Source organism: Labrus mixtus, chromosome 8, assembly GCF_963584025.1.
Source record: "Labrus mixtus chromosome 8, fLabMix1.1, whole genome shotgun sequence".
Classification (NCBI taxonomy): domain Eukaryota; kingdom Metazoa; phylum Chordata; class Actinopteri; order Labriformes; family Labridae; genus Labrus; species Labrus mixtus.
The window spans coordinates 11,126,898-11,147,393 of NC_083619.1; the positions used below are offsets into that span (position 1 = coordinate 11,126,898).

The window sequence follows — 20,496 nt, forward strand, 5'->3', positions numbered from 1 at the left end:
GGTAACTCGAATAATGACATTAATATAAATATACTCTCGTACTTCATAGCCTCAAAGTTACGAGGCAGTCAGGCCTCTGATTTGGCCAAGGCATGTGTGGAAACATTGCATGATAAACTTTCTGAGCAGAAAGTATACACTATAATCATCATTTATTCTGTAGTTCACTCACACAGGCCTGGTCGGTAAATGTAAAGCTGCTCCAATGACTGAGGGCTTTGTACAGCTGCAGTCCAGCCTGTCTGGCCTCCCCCATTGTATTATTCAACATATTCTCCTCAAGCCAACTATAAATAAGTTAACAGCCCTAGACAGCCTGGGAGAACCAGAGCTGCTTGAGGTCAACACTCTTGAGATGAAATGTTGTCCTCCCAACACGTCGTGCAACACCCATTTGGAAGTATTTGACACCCTGAAGTGGAAATCCAGCACTGAATTCCTTACAAACATTTGTGTCTTATACCACTGTGGAATGAAGGCAAACAAGGCCTCAGCTCTTTATTATTTCTTTCCTCTTCTCTCTCAACATAATACAGCAGCTTGTAATCCAACAATAACTTTCTGAACCCTCTGTTCACCTGTGTTTAGCCCCATTGAGGAGTACTTTCCTATTGAACTGCTGCTGTGCCCCGGCCGTTCTTCCTGTTTCTCTGTCAGCTTTTCCCCTCTGCTGGTCTGACGGGGTCGCTTTTAGATAACAACGCCTTCCTCCTCCCTGCACGGGCCAGCTGTTTCCACAGCATGAAGTTTTCTAATCAGGAGCTCGTCCTGCCTGCCTCCCAACATGAATGCTTTTGTTGTACAGAGGTGGGACAGCCCTCCTTCCATGATAGCAAAACATAGAGAGGGACTACATGTGGATGTTTCAACAGAACAAAGTTTGATTGGCTTCAGACGTGGGCCAGACACATACACATGCACACGTCGAGCAGTGAGAGAGAGACAGATGAGATTTCAAACACTGTCCATTCAGTGTTTGTTGAACACCATCTGTTTCTTCCTGTCCTGCTGCTTGGTTTTTCTCTGCTCATCTCTGCTGATCATTCCTGATCTAAACACACTGATCACAGCCAGCAGCACTTCCTTTAGACAGCTGCAGATCTCCTCTAAGAAGAAAACAATAGAGTTTGGAGACGTGGCGGGATTCAGAGAGCAGAGTCTGACCTCTGATTTTGTCTGAATTGTCTGCAGCCATATCTTTAATTCATTGTTATGTATTGCTGTACATTATGTCCGGAATGCATACAAAAAGCCTAACCTTTTCACAGACGACTTTTTGATATATGTAGAAGAAAAAAATGGTGGTCTACCTAATAACATTAACAAAGTTTTGCATGTGTCCTGTAGCCTTTTATTGTGCATGATGGCTTAGCATGACTTATTGAAATGTTTTAATGGGACAGAGAAATGCTTTTCTATGGTTAGTCAAAATATCAGCTGAAATACATTCTTTAGATCAAATAATGAAATTTTAATAACGGACCTGCTAGTTTCTTAAATGTCCTCATCTAAATCAATCAAACAACAAGGAGCAGCAGAAGTATCATTATACTAGCTATTTAAACTGCTTTAGGCCCTAAAGGGGCCTGCAAGCCCATAAAGTATGTCTGGTTTTGATTAATTCAATAAATTACAAACATCTTGTTGAATAATAACCAGGTGACAAAGTGTCTGCATTACTCGTCTATTCTTTATGTTATTAAAGCTTTTGTTGCGCTCACAGGGTTTTTCAAACATAAATGTGTTCACATTGTACTTGGAGAAGACAAGATACACTCACATGGAAGAGATAATTCTCTTGATGTTTTTTATCAAAGGGCAAACAAAAAGTTTTGATGTGAACAATCAGTTCACCTCCAAAATCATAATGAAGTCAGTGCACAAAGAAAAACACATACAGAGGATTTTTTGAGTGTGTCTCTTTGTTTAATTAGTTCAAAACTGCTTTATTTTAGGGTTATGAATCATGAGAAAAAAATATAAACTTAACATTACAAAACTATTATTTCACACAAGTGCCAACAGCTTACATTTAGATAAATGATTCAAGAAAGCTTTTGTTCTTCTGTATTGAACAGTAAAAAAAATAATATGGCATCTTATACATTAGGAATTTAGGGGCTTTTGGGTCCATACAGAACCTCATTTTTACTCCAGGAACCTTTGAGCTGGTCATGCATGTTTCTTATAACAACCTCACTGAACCATAACACATAGGCTACATGTTTATGTAAGGACAGAGTTTCCAGAGTAATTGACAGTAAATATAATTACTTTCTCCCATTATAGTAAAGCTAATTCTATTCAGGATATGTCCATTGCCTGATGACTGTGCAGTAAAACACTGACACTTTAAAACTTAGCTTTCTTATGCTAATTTTAGCTTCGAACTTTGTACAGCTCGGCAGAGAAAATCGACTTTGCCCTTTTTGTCCACATTCGAACCCCGTAGTAGTCACAATCTGCAACACCGCAGACGTTGTCCAGAAACTCAAAAACTGATGTTTTATTCGCTGAAATAGGATTAATATCTGCCGGTAAGTTCTGAGATCATGTCTCAGCAGTCACACAGTTGTTCTTTATGCGTGCTAATGTTATTAATGGTAGTTGAATTGTTATTTGGTGCGAGTTATTATGGTGTAGATCTCCGTATCTGAGTGAGTGAGCGGGCTTCATTGTAGCGTTATCATCTTAAGAAAGATTTAGATGTTTTACGAGATAAATTATAAATCTATTTCAAGAAGACCATGCAAATGCGTTAACATCCGTTTTAAGTCGTTTTTGTACCAGTATATCAAATATTGACAGTGCATCTTGGTTAATAATCAACCCGTGGACCCCCGGGTCTCCCTCCTCTTCTTCAGCTCGTCTCCCCATGGCGGAGGTCTATTATGTCGGAGTGGACGTGGGGACTGCCAGTGTGAGGGCAGCACTGGTGACCAGGACAGGCCTGCTGAAGAGCACTGCAGAGGAGCCCATCAGTATCTGGGAGCCCCAGTCTGACCACTATGTCCAGTCCTCCACAGAGATCTGGGACACAGTGTGCACAGTTGTTAAGGTACACTGACCTGCGAGCAGTGTCTGGTTTGTCAAGATGAACTTATGACCTCACTCATGTTTCTGCTGGCTTTCCTCCACCAAAGAGCCCAAAGAGTGGCACAGATTGTATCTTTTTAACTATTATCCATTAACACTTAATAGTTCAACTATTTGCCTGTTGCCTCTTGCACTTTAAACATCACAAGCCAAAACTTGTGGCTAACTAATTCAATTTCTTTATCCATCCATCCAGAGGATTAAACATTTAAAAAAAAATTGAGTTCTGACTTTAAAATCAGAATTCTGAGAATAAAGTCAGAACTCTATTTTTATTTTTTTTAAAGTGTGGCCCTAATCCTCTTCCGTACCTACGTTAGCCAATATTTCTACTTTTTATTCATTACTTTTCAACTTTCATCCCTTAATTTAAGATAAATATTTCAACTTTTCATCTGTGGTTTGTACTCAAACTGTGAAGCATCAGTGTCTCCAGTAAGAAAACTATTTCCACTGTATTTCTTTAAGCTAAAGGCTCATCAGTTAAGATAGAACAACAGTCGGTCATTTTGATAACTATTATGATCTGTTAAAGATTTAAAGATTTTCCAACAGACACAAGGCAACTTTATTTAAACCTTTTTTAACTTTAATCTAACAATTACATTTAAGAATAGTAAACTATCTTAAGAGGTTATCCAATACTGTTAGGGAAATATGTCAAGTTATCCTATTAGCTATTCTGAACTGTGTATCAATTACTTTTAGCGACCCCTACCTATTACAACTGCTTACCATTTACCTTCAGCACACTTTAACAGCTTTCTACCAATACTTTTTTTTAACTGCATCAACTTTCATCGAGCACTTCTAACTAAAGTGAACTATTCTGTCATTTGTTCATTTTAGCTATCATTTAAAAGATTAACCCTGCTTCTTTCTTTTAGCCAACTATTCAGCATTTAGAGGATGTTTCTCTTTATTCAGAAACAGCACACACATACTGTACACATATGATGAGATGTGTGAGATCTGTTAAGACTTTATTTTGTTTTTGTTCCAGAGAGTAACACACAGTGTCGAGAGGAGTCAGGTACGAGGGATCGGCTTTGATGCTACCTGCTCTCTTGTGGTTTTGGACCAAAGCTTCCAGCCTGTACCAGTCAATCAGGATGGTAAACAACACGTGTGTTTGCCTCAACTTTGTTCCTAACATATAATAACAATAATAATAATAATAATAATAATAACTTTATTTATATAGCACCTTTTAAAAACACAGGTTTACAAAGTGCTTTGACAAACAAGAACAAACTAAACCAAACACAGAAGAACATTAACAACAGCAAGAACATAACAAATGCAAAATACTAAAAATAATTAGATACAATTCAACAGAAAAGAACCCAAAGTGCACGATACCCAACAGACATATATAACCTGACCGTCACAAGAACCATGATAAGAACCCAGGCAACACAAGAACCATGATAAGAACCCAGGTAACACAAGAACCCAACAACACGAGCTGAGACCAAGAGGACCAAAGATTTAAAAATATGTAAGAAACTAAAAGAGCTGGGAAAAAAAAGATAACAGCAATAAGAAGGTAAGAGCAGTAAAAGAAATAGAAACAAGTGGTTAAAGGATCAAAAAACCCAAAACTATAATATTAATAAAAATACAAAGTAAATATAAATATGAAACATAAATAGACAAAGTAAGATAAGAAATGACCAAGTTAAAAAAGAGGAGTAAAGATAAGAGCATAAATAAAGACCATAAATAAAGAGCATAAATAAAAGGACAGTAAGAAGTTAAAGAAGATAAAAATAGTAAAATCAGTAAGAAAAGACATTAAGAAGACGACGTCACATAAAAGCAAGTCTGTAAAAGTTACATCACTCTTGTTTTGTTGTTTACATCAGAAAAAGTTTCAAGGCGATTGAAGAGTCAATTTCACTTTTTATATATTTTGAAATTGATCTCTTGGATTAGTTGTGGGGTTGTGCCTGGAAGACTTGTGTAGGTCTAATGTAATAGGATACTTTATTGATCTCTTAAGGTTGAATTCCCTTCTCCACTGCAAAGTCAGAGGTCAGGGTCAGCTACAGAGCATATCCCCTGGAGATGGTTGAGATTCATGTATTTTCCTTTAAATAAGGTGAGTGCAGGGGTCAGGAACCAGGAACTCAAGTAAAACCACCTATTATATGCTGCCTGGAACTTCACAAATACCAACACAGCTTTATTTGTCCTGTCCTACTCCTAGCCAAATTCAATCTCACCCAAAACCCACATTTTATTCAACATTAGCTGTTTGGTTCATTTTGTTCACGTTTCTCCAAACTGATCTTTCCCTATCTCTCACCTGACTTCCCAAGGTGATGGACGAAGAAACGTGGTGATGTGGATGGACCATCGTGCTGAAGAGCAGGCCGCTCGCATCACAAACACCGACCACGGGGTCCTGAGCAGGGTGGGAGGAGTCATGTCACCAGAGATGCAACCTCCAAAGCTGCTCTGGCTCAAAGAGGTGAGAGGTGAGCGAGGTCAACGCGGGGCCAACGCGGGGCCACTGATCTCAATATGTTTAAATTTCACTCTCTGTTTTGTCTGGTCAGCATGCGCCTTCCTTTGTTTGAGAAGGTTTCATGCTTTACCCACCTTTTCCTCTGGAGGCATCTGTTAGATCAAAGTTACCTAACATCTTTTTTTCTAAATGTGTCTACTCAGTACTTTTCTGTACTGTTGTTGCTCTGTGATCAGGGGTCCATTAGCACACACTTCTCTGTTCTTTCCTACAGAATCTAAGAGAGAGTTGCTGGAACAAAGCGGCCCACTTCTTCGATCTTCCAGACTTCTTATCATGGAAGGCAACAGGCTCTTTGACGCGGTGAGCATTGATGGATGATGATCACTGGGATTGTGTGATAGATTGTCTGTTTTTAAAATAAAGTCATCCTTTACACCAGGTAGGATACTAGGAAATGTATTTTGTAAAACAATCTGTTTTTAATGTTGTGGCCATCACCAGGTCCAGAGACATCTATCCTGAATCATGTGACGATGCTATTTTGCAATATTTAACAGGTCTTTATGTACTCTTGTGTGTAAATGGACGTACTGTCCTCCAGAAGGATGGGACTCTAGTTTTTGGACAAGCATAGGACTGGAGGATCTACTGGAAAATAACTTTTCCAGAATAGGTATAAAACCATTTTTGGTGACATATTTCACAAATTCTGAGGAAGCTGCAAAGCAATGACAGGGTTCTCACACCGGGATTTTTCTAACATGGTCACATATCTTCTTTTTCCTGTTATGCAGGTAGTGTGACATGTCCTCCAGGGAGCCCGTTGGGACACGGCCTCACACAGGCGGCAGCAGCAGATTTGGGTTTGGAGCAAGGAACAGCAGTTGGTGCTTCCCTCATCGATGCTCATGCAGGAGGCCTTGGTATAAAACCCTCGACACGTTTATTGAACTAAATATGATTTTTGTTTTTTGCCTCAAGTTCATTTGCAGGTCTAGCTAGCTTTTAAAGGACAGCATTTTTTTAAAAATGCAGCCTTTTGTTACCATCGTAGATAAAATTCAGGTATACTGCGTTTGAGATATCCTGACTTGTTTGTTCAAACTTGCACCTCACAGCTGGAGACTATCCCTGTCAGATGTGAGTGAGGAGGGGACTCAGGAGTCAAGACATGAAGTAAAAAAGAACCGTGAGACAGCGTCCACTCTACCAGGCTCTACCAGAGAAAGAATGGGGAAGAAAAAAGAGAGTAAAGTCAGAGTGAAAAATGCAGCTGTTTGCGCTCACACATGCAGCTCACCCTGAAACGTTTTGTGCAACTGTAAAAGCACTTTAGGAAACCAAAACATCGGGTAAAAGGGAGGCAGAGGATTTATTTTTTAGTTAAAACAATTTGGGTAGCTGTTAAACGAAGACCCCAACTGTGTAAAAAAATGAAGAAGCTACTCCACCAGATGAATATTTAAAACATAAGACATTTTATGATTGTTCTCCCCCCCCCCCATAAATGTTTCTTTTTCACATATACAAAGTGTAGCACATTTGTTTTGGTAGACAAGGTGAGGCTAACTAAACAATGGATCTAAATCTCAGGGGTGTGTCAATATTTAAAATAGCTTCATGAAATTCCTGCGATAGATTTAAGTGTGTAAAGCAAATAGTTAAAGTTTTGACCTGAGGCTTAAACCTGAGGAGGGAGGTTACTGATCTATAATGATGTCTGTATTTTTTTAATGAATCCTTTATTTAGACAGGTAATCATTCGGACTAGTTGCATGTTAGAGCAAACCAAAACTAAACCAGTGATATGTTTTGATAGAAAGTCAAATAACATGCCACTCACAGTTGTCTGATGTAAAACTTGCTAATTGTTGCTCCTCTACACTGTATCTGCTCCAGGGCTACTAGAAGAGCATTTTTTTCTGCTTCAGAAATCCAAACCATCTGGTTTTGTTCTGCGAGATAAACTGCGCACGAACCCTGCCCTCTGACTCGAGGCTGCGACCTCGGCCGATCACACATTGTTGTGTCAGTCAGAGGTTAAAACACTCTGCACTTTTTGGTCACTGTGCATGTCACAGTGATGAACGCCCCTTGTCCCTGAACCGTCCACCTTAAACTCAAACCAGCTTGACAAACAATATTCCAGCATTTAGTGTCACTGCCGAATCACATGTGAAGGTTAGAGGAGCACTTCAAAAGAATTTAAAGCTTCTGATCTACAAATCATTGTGATTTGTCCCTGACCAGCCTCTCACAGGAGGTCTGACTGCTCTGCAATGTGTGTCCAGGTGTGATAGGTGCAGATGTAACAGGCTTTCAGTTACCCTGTGAGGACCAGCCAATCAGCTCACGCATGGCGATGATCTGTGGGACGTCAACCTGTCACATGGCGGTGAGTGTTTGACTGACTCTGGATTACCAGCGTTCCCCTGCATACATATTTAGTGAAACTTGTTATCAATAAAACACTATGTTATTACCATGCCATATAGTATAATTCATCAGGACCTTTATGACACTAACACACATTTCCAAGTCAGCCACAGCATGACTAACACAAAATCTCCCCTAATGAATCACACACGCACAGCGTTTTAAGAGACTCTGAGGTGATGTAAAACTAAAACGCAGGACTGTAGTCTATTAAATCATCTTTGTGGCCACTGTGAATTCTTGCCTGTAATAAGTCATTTTTTACAGATGTCATGTTTTTTTTTAAAGACCGAAAAGAACAGCAGTAACTGATTGTGAAGCAAATTGGCACCACATCACGTTTTAGGATGCGTCTTCGTTTCACTGCAGCACCATGCATCTTTTGATTGATGTGGGGGAAGAAAATGAGCATGCTTTTAATTTCTAAAGGCAGGAAATGTTTCACCTTCTTCTTGTGCATCAGATCAGTGAGCAGCCTCTGTTTGTGCCCGGGGTGTGGGGGCCCTGCCTGTCCGCCATGGTGCCCGACATGTGGCTCAACGAGGGAGGACAGAGTGCTACGGGAAGGCTGGTCAGTCCACTTACAGGCTTTGGTTTTGATTTAAATGACCTGCTTTAAAGCTCAAGAACAGAAAGCTGTATATACAGGAAGAAACTACATGTGTATATATATATATATATATGTATATCCATCTGTATATGCATCCAGACATGCTTTACATATCTGACCACTCAAACAACAACTTGTCAAAGCAGTCTGGTCCATGTGTCGTGTCTTTTTAAGAAAATGATCGACCTTTATTTTGGTGTGACAAACAAACCAGATTTGTTTGCATATATACAATTTATGTTTCATCATCTGGTTTAAATAGAATTCAGCAGAGTTACATGTAACACACAGTGAATGAGTGTTTAAAAGATTGTTTTTTCTTTAGCTTTATTTTTGGGGCTTTCCGTGCCCCGTATTTTGGGGACAGGACCGTGGATAGTCAGGAATCAGAGAGAGAGAGAGAAGAGAGAGAGAGAGAGAGAGAGAGACCCCTAAAAACTTAAAGTGATAGTGATGTGACATTTGTTAGTCTCAGAACTAAGCAAACTTGGTTCCTTCTATCTGAAGAAAAGGAACACGATGTCCCTGCAGCACTACAATACCTTCTTTTTTTATTCTGTTTTTTTTATACACATATTATCTTTATGAAAATATTTAATTTCATTTAGCAGCTGGACGATTCAAAGTCATGAAGTTAGTAAAAACACAGAATCGTTTTTTTAGCTTCTGTCTTCTCAGGTGTGATGATTTCAGGCTTTTCTCATCACTGTAATTATTATTTGAATTAGTTGTATTTGTACTGTCCCTTTAAACTGCAGTCACTTTACATGAGAAAAAACATCAGAATTTTAAAATTGGAACATAATATAAGGAGTAACAGCTGGAGCGTCACAAGCATTTTTGTCATCAGCTGATTTTTTTGTTTTTGTAATCATCTTGAATCTTGAATTGTCTCCTCCCTCAGATCGAGCACATGGTGAAGGGCCACGTCGCCTACACGCAGCTCCAGGAACAGGCTCGACAGAGGTCAGCTGATGACTTTGATAATGAACTTCCCAAAAGTATTTCAACACAGCTTTTATCCCTGATGTTTGCTCATGTTCAGAAGGCTCTGTATTGTGGGCTTTAATTTGTGTTTCTTAACTATTTGTGGATGCTGCAGTGGAAGTTATTTACTGTACAATTGTTTGATTTTGGAGATATTATTTTGACAGTATCTATTAAGACCTGAGCTTTCCCTACTATGAAAATGACCTGAAGTGTTTTCTCAACAAATTGTTATTGTTCATAGAACTGTTCTCCTGACATTTATCAGACTGAGCTCTCTTTTTTTTTTACTGTTATTTTATTCCCAGATGTCCTATCACTGGCGAGAACATCTACAGCTACCTGAACAGCCACCTCAGTTTAATGGCTAACTCTCCTTCTGCTGTCGACCTGCTGGGCTCCAGTCTTCATGTGTGGCCCGACTTTCATGGGAACAGGTCGCCCCTGGCTGACCCCACGCTGAAGGGCATGGTGAGGAAACATGAGTGAAAGCTTCATGTGTCTAAAGACATGAAATATTTTGGATCCATGCAAGTTTCTTCGACACACTAAGCCACAGAAGAGCAGTGGTGGTCAAAGAGACGTTTTGTCTCATCATATCAGTTAATCAAGGAAAACAAATCAGCAGCAGATAAAAAATCATGTGAAATGAACAAACTTTTTACAAATTAAAGGTCACATATTATGCAAAATACACCACTACCATGGTTTTCTAACACTACTTTTTGTCCCTAGCCTGACAACAAACCCCCAATTAGGAGAAAAGTCCATCCTCTCTGGCTTTTGCCGGCTACACTTTTCAGAAAATGTGTGCTCAAACAGGCCGTTAGGAGATTTTCCCGTTGTGACATCACAGACCCCTCCCCCAGGTGGGTGACACTCCCACAGCTAGGTGTTTGTTCTGCCCTCTGAGTCTGCCTTTCCGCCTTTAACAACAGGGCACGATGCAAGAAAGCCCAAGCCACAGCCCCTTCCAGAGAGGGGGCGTGGTCAGACACAGCTCATTTACATTTAAAGGTACAGACACAGAAACAGCCTGTTCTGAGCAGGCCTGTAATAGAGGGGTTTATAGGCATGATACAATACAGGATCAGTGTGGATTTATAACTAGACACTTCACAGACATGTTTTGGACTTATTTAAAGTGATTGAAAATCAGTACAATATGTGACCATTAATATATTAATAGTTTTGGAAACACAGTACATTCTTTTGGTCGAGACATAAAGAAGGGGACTGAATTCATTTCTTCTGCGCTCGGTACAGTGAGGACATTAGTCTAGCTCAACAAAGACTGGCTGGGAAACAGTTTTTCTAAGTTCAACCACACATTCCTTTAAACAAAAAATCTACTTTTAGTGCATGTAGAGAGTATAAAAAATGTTTAATAATGAGATTTAGGAGCTCTTTTTTTCAAACATTCCCAGGCGAGCTGCTTTCACTCGCTCAGCTACATCACAGTGCTATCAATGTGGTCATCACAATCTCAGAATCAATCCAAAAGATTCTCCTCCAATGGTTTTGATAAAAAAAAAATAAAAAGAAAGAAAGGAAATCCCAACGCAATCAGCTCACAGTTAAATAAACCTGCTAACTTGACACAGCGGCACAGTGACGCCCAGGGTCAAATCTCAACGCTCAACAGAACATCTGAGTTGTATGTTTTCCTGGTTTGCAGATATCCACTTTAATGTTTGGGATAATTGAAATTCCAACACATTTTGTTAACTTCTGAGAAGAATCACGACTGTCAGTGCAAACAACACATCCAGCCAGTGAAATGATTTCTGTGTTCAGTAAGTGAATAGATGTTTCCAGGCTTTATCTGTAGCTCCAGGAAACAGGAAGCCAGCGAGCAGAGAGCTGTTGAATATTGTTTTGACTGAATTCCTGCTGGTGTTTGAGATACCGGACTCTCAATGACAGCATTTCTTTACCAATCACATCGTCGGTGAACGTATTCCTCTGTTGATTCTTTTTATTCTAACACTTTGATGACTCTGTGCTGTTTTTCAGGTGATCGGACTGCAGCTTTCTCAAACCCTGGACGACTTAGCCCTCCTCTATTTGGCAACTGTACAGGCCCTTGCTGTGAGTCAACTGTGTGATATGTTTACCCAATGCAACAAAATAGTACCATCAAGTACAAAGGAAGTATGGGTGTAATAATACACAGCAGTTCAGTTCGTACCTCGGTTTTGGGAACACAGACAGACTGACTGAACAGTAGTTGTTATTGAAGTATTTTATTAGTTTTCACATAAAGTATACAATCACTGTGTTGTACTCAATGCTCCAAAAGTACAAAAAATGATTATTGATAGGCATTGAATACCATGAATAAATAATAGCAGCAAAACTAGAGTTCAACATAAAACATTAGATTCTATAAATAAGTTACAACTGTAGTGCTAGTAACACTGTTTTTAATTTAGTGTCATTAAGTACAACTACATGCCATAGTTCCTACAGCCCGTAGTGTATTAAAGATTAAACAAAATGATGTTAAATAATGAGCAACATATAGAAATGAATAACATCTTCTGATTTGAAAACATCAAATAAATACATCAAATATAAGACAAGCGAAGTATGTGCCTCTCGGAGCAAGGAATCATCTTTATGATAAACTCGTGAGTCTGGGAAGTTATAACTCATCTCTTAAAGGTCACATATTCTCCTCCTTTTCAACCATTTTAAATAAGTCTCAGAGCTCCTCACAACATGTCTGTGAAGTTTCTTGTTAAAAATCCACTCTGATCCTGTGTTTGATCATGACTATAAACCCCTCTATTTCAGCCCTGCTCAGAACAGACTGTTTCTGTGTCTGTACCTTTAAATGCAGGCACAGGAGAGCCATCCATCTGTTGTAAGTGAACAGTGGATACAGCGGTTATTTATTCATGCTTAACCACTGCTCTGTACACCAGTAAAGGGCGGCTCATAGACTGACTCTTGTGCGTACTGGATGGGACGTTGTAAAAAGGTTTGGGCACTTATAAAATACATTCTCTACTAGTCTAATACTGCATATGGGCGCATCACCCATGGCGATTGGCACGTCATGGTAATGTAGTCTAATGTTCATTAGCATGTTCGATGTGTTTCCAAGGACAAACTGAACCGTTAACCCAAAGTGTCCCCACACGACCGGTGTAAAGAAGGAGGCGGGTTTTGTCGGCGCTCCGCTGTGTCATCTTGCTACAACACTTTTCTTCTTCTTCTGCATTCGTTGTTAAATGGGGTTTAGCAAACAGTTACAAGCATCACTGCCACCTGGATTGTGTACTGGATACAGACATGTGACTTCCTAATTTCTCGACTCTGATGTATTTGTTGTGTGACTGCATGCATTGACATCCGTACTGTGACAGTTTTGGACAAATACAAATAGCGCTACCCCATAAGAAAGGTAGGTGTTGTGTTTTTTTTAAACTGTAACTTGATTCCCCTTGTGTCTTCTTCTCTGGTTTCAGCTCGGTACTCTTCATATTCTGGAGTCCATGAAAGAAGCCGGACATGACATCAGAACCCTCTTCTTGTGTGGCGGGTTGAGCAAGAATTCTCTTTTTGTACAGATTCACGCCAATGCTACAGGTATAAAACATTAACTCACACTACGCCCACATGCCCCATACCAAGCACGATTTCCTCCCCTCCCTTGTCCCCTGCTCGCCTGCACTCACACTTCCAGGACTAACCAGGCCTGATCACGAGAACCTCCATACATACCTCATCGCCATACTTGTAGTGCTGCCGGAGCGAACTGGAATGGGACTTTTTCTCTCCAAGTGAGGAAATAGAATATTTGCAGTTTGCATAATATGGTTTAAATTTGTATATTATTCTTTTTTGAGTGCTTCAAGATCCGAACATCACTGAAGTGTCTGTCATGCAAGAGAGAGATGATAAAACAAACCCGATGCTCGGTTATCATTTTGACATTTACAGGTGGCTTGATTGATTAACAAAATCAACTCATGAGTAAGATGAAACACTCCACCTTAAAATTTCCACTGTGTGTCATAGACTGTATGAAAGTGACACGTGGAATTTTCTCTTGACAACAGAGAACAACACAGAGAAATTAACTGCAACTTTACTGACTGTGTGGTTTATTTTGAGTCGTTCCGCTCAGTTACAGCCCTCTTACACGCCTGGATTTCTCGATTATGCAAGATGGGAATCAATTATACGTCATGTCCACGTTGTGTTTCTGTAATTGTGCAAGAGCAACTGTACCGTGCCAAAGCACACCTCTTCCAACCTTGCTAGGGCCAAGGAAGTGTACTCACTCACACTTTGTCAAATGAACTGAACTTTGGGTGTGGATTGCCTCATAGGAGTGCGCCCTAAGGGCCCTGGCCCGGTTCGATGAGGTGTGCTATGGTATGATAGCTCATGCACGAGCATCAGTGCAGACCCGTTTGGGCCTGGAGCAATGGGAGGGCAGGCCAGCGGGGGGAATGGGGAGTAGGGACAATCGTGCTTCACGCGGTACGAGGCAACGGGGCAAAGTGTGAGTGCACCCTAAGATAGTTTCTATCTTATTATTTACATTATTTAACATGAAAACTTTTGGTGTCCTACATATTGATTCAACACCAAGCATTTTGTTGAAAAGACAATATTGTAGCCAATGTAGCCAATTCAAATGTTGTCATCATTGTGTTTTTCAGGGTTGCCTGTGGTTTTGCCTGACCAGCAGGAGGCTGTGTTAATAGGAGCAGCAGTGCTGGGTGCGTGTGCGTCTAAGGACTACAGCACTATACAGGTGGAGTGACACACTGACACACGCAGCATGTGATCTAAGGTCATATGAGAGGCTTTTCACAGACTGCATCATACAGTCAAGGTTTTTGTTTTTGATAGAATTCTACAAATGTTCACCTGTGAATGCCGCCTTGGTCGATTATGGGTCACTGCTTGTGATTTAACGAAGTGAGAAGACCTGGGAAACATCAAAGAAAAAAACACACCGACCCTCCAACATATTTCATTAGTTAAAATTGTCTCCTTGTGAACTCTAATCAGTAACTCTCTTTGAAGAATGCTCCAATGGAAATACACTGACACATCATAAATGGTCAGAGTGTGAAATTGCATTTGCGATTTCATGCGAGTGGAAAAAATAGTATAAAACAGTTTCCTCGTGCTTTTAATTGTATGAGAGGAGAAGATGGTGTATGTTGTTTTGCACTTCTGAATGCACTGCTTTGTTCCTGCTGAAGTTAGCACATTTGTTCCCAACAGAATGAAACAACTGAAAAAGGTTATCATACAAAGGATTATGCCGTACATACATGTCCCAAAGTATTGAATTAAGAAGTGATATTCAAACAAAAATGGTTTGATGTTTAAGTAACCGTGTAAAATGTGTGATGTTTTATAAAATTGCTGTTATTGGGCTTCCTCAGTAAAATCATTTTGACCTTCTTGAAGGTTAGATGACGTCTGAAAAAGGTTCAGTCGAGATTGGAGCAGCAGGGGGAGATATACCCTGACTATAAGTCTGTAGCATGAGCCAAGCTTCAATCAAAGTGGTCATTATATTTGAATGTGTTCATATTATATTTGTTTTAAATGAATATCGTGCACAGACACTATGTTTACTAATCATCTTTCATGTAATTCTCGTCTAAAAAAATTCTAATGAAAAGTATACCAAACTTCATGAGAAGTTAAATTGTAGGTGTGCCACATTTTGAAAAACATGTTTATTTTGCACTTAAAAAAAAGGAGATTATAATGAAATCTTGAAAAGTGTAAAATCAACTTAAAAGTTGCACAAAGCACAGACCTGCTGACTCAATGCCTCCATCTGCTGGGTGGAACCATTATACAAAGTATGAAGTGCATGGCTTCTCTTTTTTGTTGTTGCCTCAGTCACTGAGCAGATTTGCCCACAATGTGTTTAAGATAAGAAGTGATGATTAACGTTTTCGTAGGTCAAGCTATCATCCTTTTGATGTCTCGGTCTCACAGCTCATAACACAAGGTTATGGTGAGCCTTTAAGCTCAGATATTCTAAAAATAAGACGTTATTGTTTGGACTAGGCTGCACCTGTCAATCCATTTTCAGCCGCGAGTACGACAGGCAGTTGTTGTGTCTGATCCTCTGAGCTGCACTCAGACCACCGGCTGGATTTAGTAGATTTAGACAGCAGAGCACCGCGTTAGGCGTAAACCGAGGAACACCAAAACCACTGCAGTTGACTTGTGTGAATACTACAAACTGGGTCAGGCCTCAAACTGAATGAGTGTCACATAATTTATTAAGTGATGTTTGTCTTTTATATTTCTGCTTCAGGAGGCGATGGGAAAAATGGCCAAAGTGGGGAAAGTTGTTCATCCTGACCGTGAACTCCAGAGGTGAGACAGAGAGATGATGATAATATATATGATGGTTCATTTATTCAGTCATAATGCACGGTGTGTGTGATGTAGAGGTACGTGTCTGTTAAATCAGTTATTTTAGTCAAGACAAACAAAAACCTCTAAAGTTAAAATGTATAATTCAAGTCATTGCTTGATGTCAAACCCAATCAAAACTGAAAATATAGTATTCAATCTGCATTGAATTTGATGATTTATACTGTTTTTCTTTGTTCCAGCTTCTATGACAGAAAGTACAAGGTGTTCCTGCGACTGTTCGCCCACCAGAGGGAGTATCAGACCCTCATGAACCAGAGATGACACTACTGGTGGGAGAAGGCCGAGCTGGGAGTGACTCCCTCTGACGTAATGGTGATAACGAATCCACATGCTGGAGATAAAAATCAGTTGTCTGTGCTGTACTGCTTTACCTGATGTTTTTCAATATATTTTTAAAATAATTTTTCAATAAACCGAAGAAAGAAAAGGCAGCTTTCTGCGGATGAATGTCTGTGCAGGGGTTTGGCAGATTTCTCACCACCTGGCTCTTATAACAGAAGAGACTTCTAAGGAGAAGAGCTGTTTAAACTTCCCATGGCTGTAGCTGCTCTTCTAACCCAAATAAAGAGGAGGATGTTGGAGGTGACCTGCTCCAAAGTGAAAGACCATCAAGTACCATCATCTTAAAATCTTTCCTAATAAATGATTGAAATGATACAATGCGCTCATGCCTTCCTCTGCCACTCCACCCTTATAGGGTTTTGATTTATAATTCAGTGTGTTTTAACTCGACAATGACACTCATTCATTTTTAAACAAGTTCTCCTTTGTTCCTTCGTCACTGTATTTCATCGTAATCTTCCTCTTCCTGTTTGCACGGCCTCCTCTGTCCTTACACTCTCCTGTCCGCTGGTCTCAGAGAGGAGCCTGCTGCCAGGATCAAAGTACATAAGCTCACTGATGCTGCTGACCCGGTGAGGGGGAACGCTAAAGCCTACACAGCTGAATTAACAGCAGCCTTAAAAACCGACTGAGAGGGGGCGCAGGAAGGGGGTCGAGAAAACAGGAAGAAGAAAAAAAAACAAGTTCATGGCACATTGCTTTAAAATTCTTAAGTTGAAAAAAAACTGATGGGAACATCTGCCCTCTTAATGTTTTTAATGTCCAGAGGAGGAATCCTTACATCAAAATCTCAAACTTTAGAGTATTTATGCATTTAATCAACATGGTTTTCAGTGAAATAAACCTGTATGGCTTAGCTAACGTAAGGTTACCATCATAAAATCTAAAAACACACTTGACAAGCTTTAATAAATGTGTAACTACTAAGCTGCTTTCCTGTCCATCCTGTCCATAAAATGCAAATCATGGCATGCAGTGGTGTTGTTTGCACTCAGTAGGTCATTCGATGTGTAAATGGCAACACAAACCACTTCCTCTCACAGGGTTCCAACCGAAAGACACAAATGCTTGGGTCACTATTACCAATCCAAAATATACAGTCATAAAAAAAAACCTCTTTATTAAAGAGCCAAAAAGACCAATGTAATAAGATTTTTTTCTGGTACACTGTAAAAACCTACTTTAACCTGACCTCATTGGCTTACATTCCAGCTGTTCTATAGGACTCCTTTACCTCTGGGATTCTTGATTTGTTTGTCTGCCTGATAGAGACGAAGACAGTCATCCAGGTAAGTAAGGTTCAGTCTGTGAAACATAACTGTTTGTTTGATATAAGTTCTTATGGCTTGGGTGTGTAGCGGAGGTACTTCTTCCCAGAGGGCAGATCTTTGGTGTATACGCCCTCTGGGAACAGAGTGGCTGCCTCCTCCTCAGACATGCTGGGTGGGACCATCACACAGTCTCCAGGCTGAAGGGAAGAAATGAAACAAGGTTACTCTTAACAGCTCAAATCCCTGATTCTATGACAGATCTGTCAACGCTTTGACACACCTTCCAGTCAGCAGGTGTAGCCACTCGTTTCCCCGCCGTGAGCTGGAGTGAGTCCACCACCCGCAGGATTTCATCAAAGTTGCGTCCTGTGGTGGCCGGGTAGAGCAGCGACAGTTTGAGCTTTTTGTCAGGGCCGATAATGAACACCTACACGCGGACACAAGACAGATGGAGCCAGATTAGGTTAATATACGGTCTCTGTCAGTATTCAAATTCTTCCTGCAAAGTAAGGAATTGTGACTCTGTAGACTCTCACACAGCGGGCGGTGAGTGGCATGCCATCTTTGTCCTTCTCGTCAGGGTCCAGCATGCCGAGGGCGACTGCCAGCTCCCGTTGACTGTCCGTGATGATGGGAAAGGGCAGAGAGCTGCACCCCGACTCCTCACAGTTGTAGGCCAGGATGTCCTAGTTATTACAGAGACACGAGCCATGCTTTCAACAGAACCAGTACAGCCATAGAAAACACATTTAGTGATTTACATGATTAAAAAAGAAATAAAGTGTTGCGCAGAACACAAAGCAGAAGTGACGTAAAGACTGAGAGAAAACCAAATTAACATGAAATAGTTCCTTTTATTGGTTGAGATATGCAGCATGTTAAAGGAACTTTTGAGTTTGTGTCGATTATGGAGCTCACTGTGGACAAATCAGTACCTCTTATCTCTTATCTGATTTTGTCCTGTACTTGCATAGCTCTGGTTTTCTGATGAAAAAAATCTCACCCTGCTTTCTTACGACAGGGGTGTTGATTATTCACTGTGGATATTTGCTGTGAATGGCCTCGTCTGGCACCTCAGCAGTTAAAGGCATCGAAAATAACTATACACTGTGGGAAAAGATAATCCTGCTGCTAATGGTCTTGTTGTTGCATGTAGATCAAAAAGAGGCCTCAGTATTAGTTTCAGTCTGATTCAAAAGCAACTTTACATTCAAATAACTGTATTTGACTGTCACATTCAGACTGCTTACATCATTACATTTATCCATAAAGCCTTACCGAGTTGTCTCTTGTTTTCTCCTTTGTTTTATTTGATTGTAAATTATAGTTAAGTTATGCAGTGGAACCAAACAAAGCTAATCTTGTAATTCACAGCTCACAATCTATCAATGTAAGGTATGTACTTTTATAACCATTGGTTCAAATAAGCATATATAGAGGTGTAAATAGCACCTTCTCCATACAAAATATAAGATAGTGATAAAAGTTCTGTTTCACTATTCAAACAAGGGTTTTATCGGCCTTATATAAATGCAAAAAAAAAACATAAACAGAACAGTCTAAACGTCTTATTGCTTGTAAAACGCTGTGCTTACTGGCTGTTTACTGAAAGAGGAAGCTCACCACCGATCAGTTAAACCAGCGAGGGTCAAAATGTCAATGTGGATTACTGTATTTCATGAACATCCTTCAAACATCTACATAACTTTTTCATGACATGCCTGAGCTCTACTTTGAAGTGAAAACAGTTCTAATCATTTGACTGGTGAGCTATGTGTGTGTTACTCCTGATGTGGTCTCAGATAGCCGACTCGAGCTGCAGGTGCCACACCTTGGTCCAGCCGTGATGAGCCTCCAGGTCATCGATGGACAGGGCGATCAATTTCACGTTGCGTTTACTGAACTCACTGCTCAGTCTTGCAGCGCGGCCCAGCTCTGTGGTGCAGACGGGGGTGTAGTCTCTGGGGTGGGAGAACAGGATCCCCCACCTATATAATAAAAACAGAGATTATTGTGCCATGTTAGGATCAGGAGAGATAATCTAAGGTTTCAATCTCTAAATTTAGAATCAGATTGAGAGAATTGTAATCTCACAATCTCTACTGTGGTTTTCTTTCTTTCTTGTGGAGTTGTTACACAGTAGACTGTGGCTGAATGATTCAGCTGACAGCAAACTGACAGGATGTGACCTCTTTGTCACTCAAATGTTGAAATGAAAACACAAGGCACTTTTTTCAACAAGTCAGCAGTTTGATTGTGCCCCATCAACAGGGTGGGAGATTTTAAGTTTAACTTCTGACCTTCACCACTCACTGATGCTTTTCATTTGAATCAATTCATGGTGTTCAAGAGATTTTACAAAGATGAATCTAATAACTGACAGAGCACATTAATGAGTGCATCGTGTAAAGAAAACAAACATTTTAATTCACTTTGAGGCCACAATTTAACCTATTTGTGTAAAGGGTGTTTGATACTAAATATATACAATTTAAGGGTTTCAGTTGGTTTATATTGCATAGACAAAGGTCAAGAGCAGAAGTAAAAAAAAAAAAAAACAGCAGTAACAGGAACTAGACTCAAGCTGTCAATCTGTATTGGGGATCTTGATGCGCTTATGAATGACAAACAAAATGAAAAACCATATTATACTCACGAATCTCCGAGAAATTCATGGAATTTGATATGCCCAGTCGTAGCCTCAGCCTCAAAATCAGGAAATACATCCCCGAGCAGCAGTCCCGGCATGTTTAATGTGCGCGTGGAGTTGTTCCGCGTGTGCAGCAGCAGAAGTGATGACAGAAAGCGAACGATAAAAAAAAGTGGGCGGGACCTTCCCTCTC

General features: G+C 40.1%; 2 protein-coding genes and 1 long non-coding RNA gene across 5 annotated transcripts; 2 read left to right on the top strand and 1 right to left on the bottom strand.

Moving 5' to 3' along the window:
- The first annotated feature begins 2,414 nt into the window (after positions 1-2,414).
- fggy (FGGY carbohydrate kinase domain containing) lies at positions 2,415-16,700 on the top strand. 3 transcript variants are annotated; one of them, XM_061044270.1, is made up of 17 exons: positions 2,415-2,537; positions 2,865-3,058; positions 4,100-4,211; positions 5,421-5,572; positions 5,844-5,932; positions 6,130-6,245; positions 6,367-6,495; positions 7,864-7,967; positions 8,472-8,579; positions 9,523-9,584; positions 9,914-10,076; positions 11,622-11,696; positions 13,082-13,202; positions 14,285-14,379; positions 15,916-15,977; positions 16,220-16,346; positions 16,460-16,700. In XM_061044270.1, the coding sequence occupies exons 2-16, from the start codon at positions 2,876-2,878 to the stop codon at positions 16,299-16,301; spliced, it is 1,653 nt and encodes a 550-aa protein (XP_060900253.1). In that variant the 5' UTR covers positions 2,415-2,537; positions 2,865-2,875; the 3' UTR covers positions 16,302-16,346; positions 16,460-16,700. The 3 variants fall into 3 exon arrangements, with proteins under 3 accessions (XP_060900253.1, XP_060900252.1, XP_060900255.1); XM_061044269.1 differs by having other exon boundaries at positions 16,220-16,700; XM_061044272.1 differs by lacking the exons at positions 2,415-2,537; positions 2,865-3,058; positions 4,100-4,211 and adding an exon at positions 5,101-5,200 and having other exon boundaries at positions 16,220-16,700.
- A 478-nt stretch (positions 16,701-17,178) lies between these two features.
- On the bottom strand, positions 17,179-20,467 carry LOC132978914 (peroxiredoxin-6-like). The gene is made up of 5 exons (XM_061044273.1): positions 20,310-20,467; positions 19,485-19,641; positions 18,190-18,339; positions 17,934-18,080; positions 17,179-17,850 (listed from the first exon to the last, which is right to left on the bottom strand). The coding sequence occupies exons 1-5, from the start codon at positions 20,399-20,401 to the stop codon at positions 17,722-17,724; spliced, it is 675 nt and encodes a 224-aa protein (XP_060900256.1). The 5' UTR covers positions 20,402-20,467; the 3' UTR covers positions 17,179-17,721.
- LOC132978915 (uncharacterized) lies at positions 18,979-20,046 on the top strand. The gene is made up of 2 exons (XR_009674000.1): positions 18,979-19,048; positions 19,456-20,046. It is a non-coding gene; the product is annotated as an uncharacterized LOC132978915 (long non-coding RNA).
- Positions 20,468-20,496: the final 29 nt, after the last annotated feature.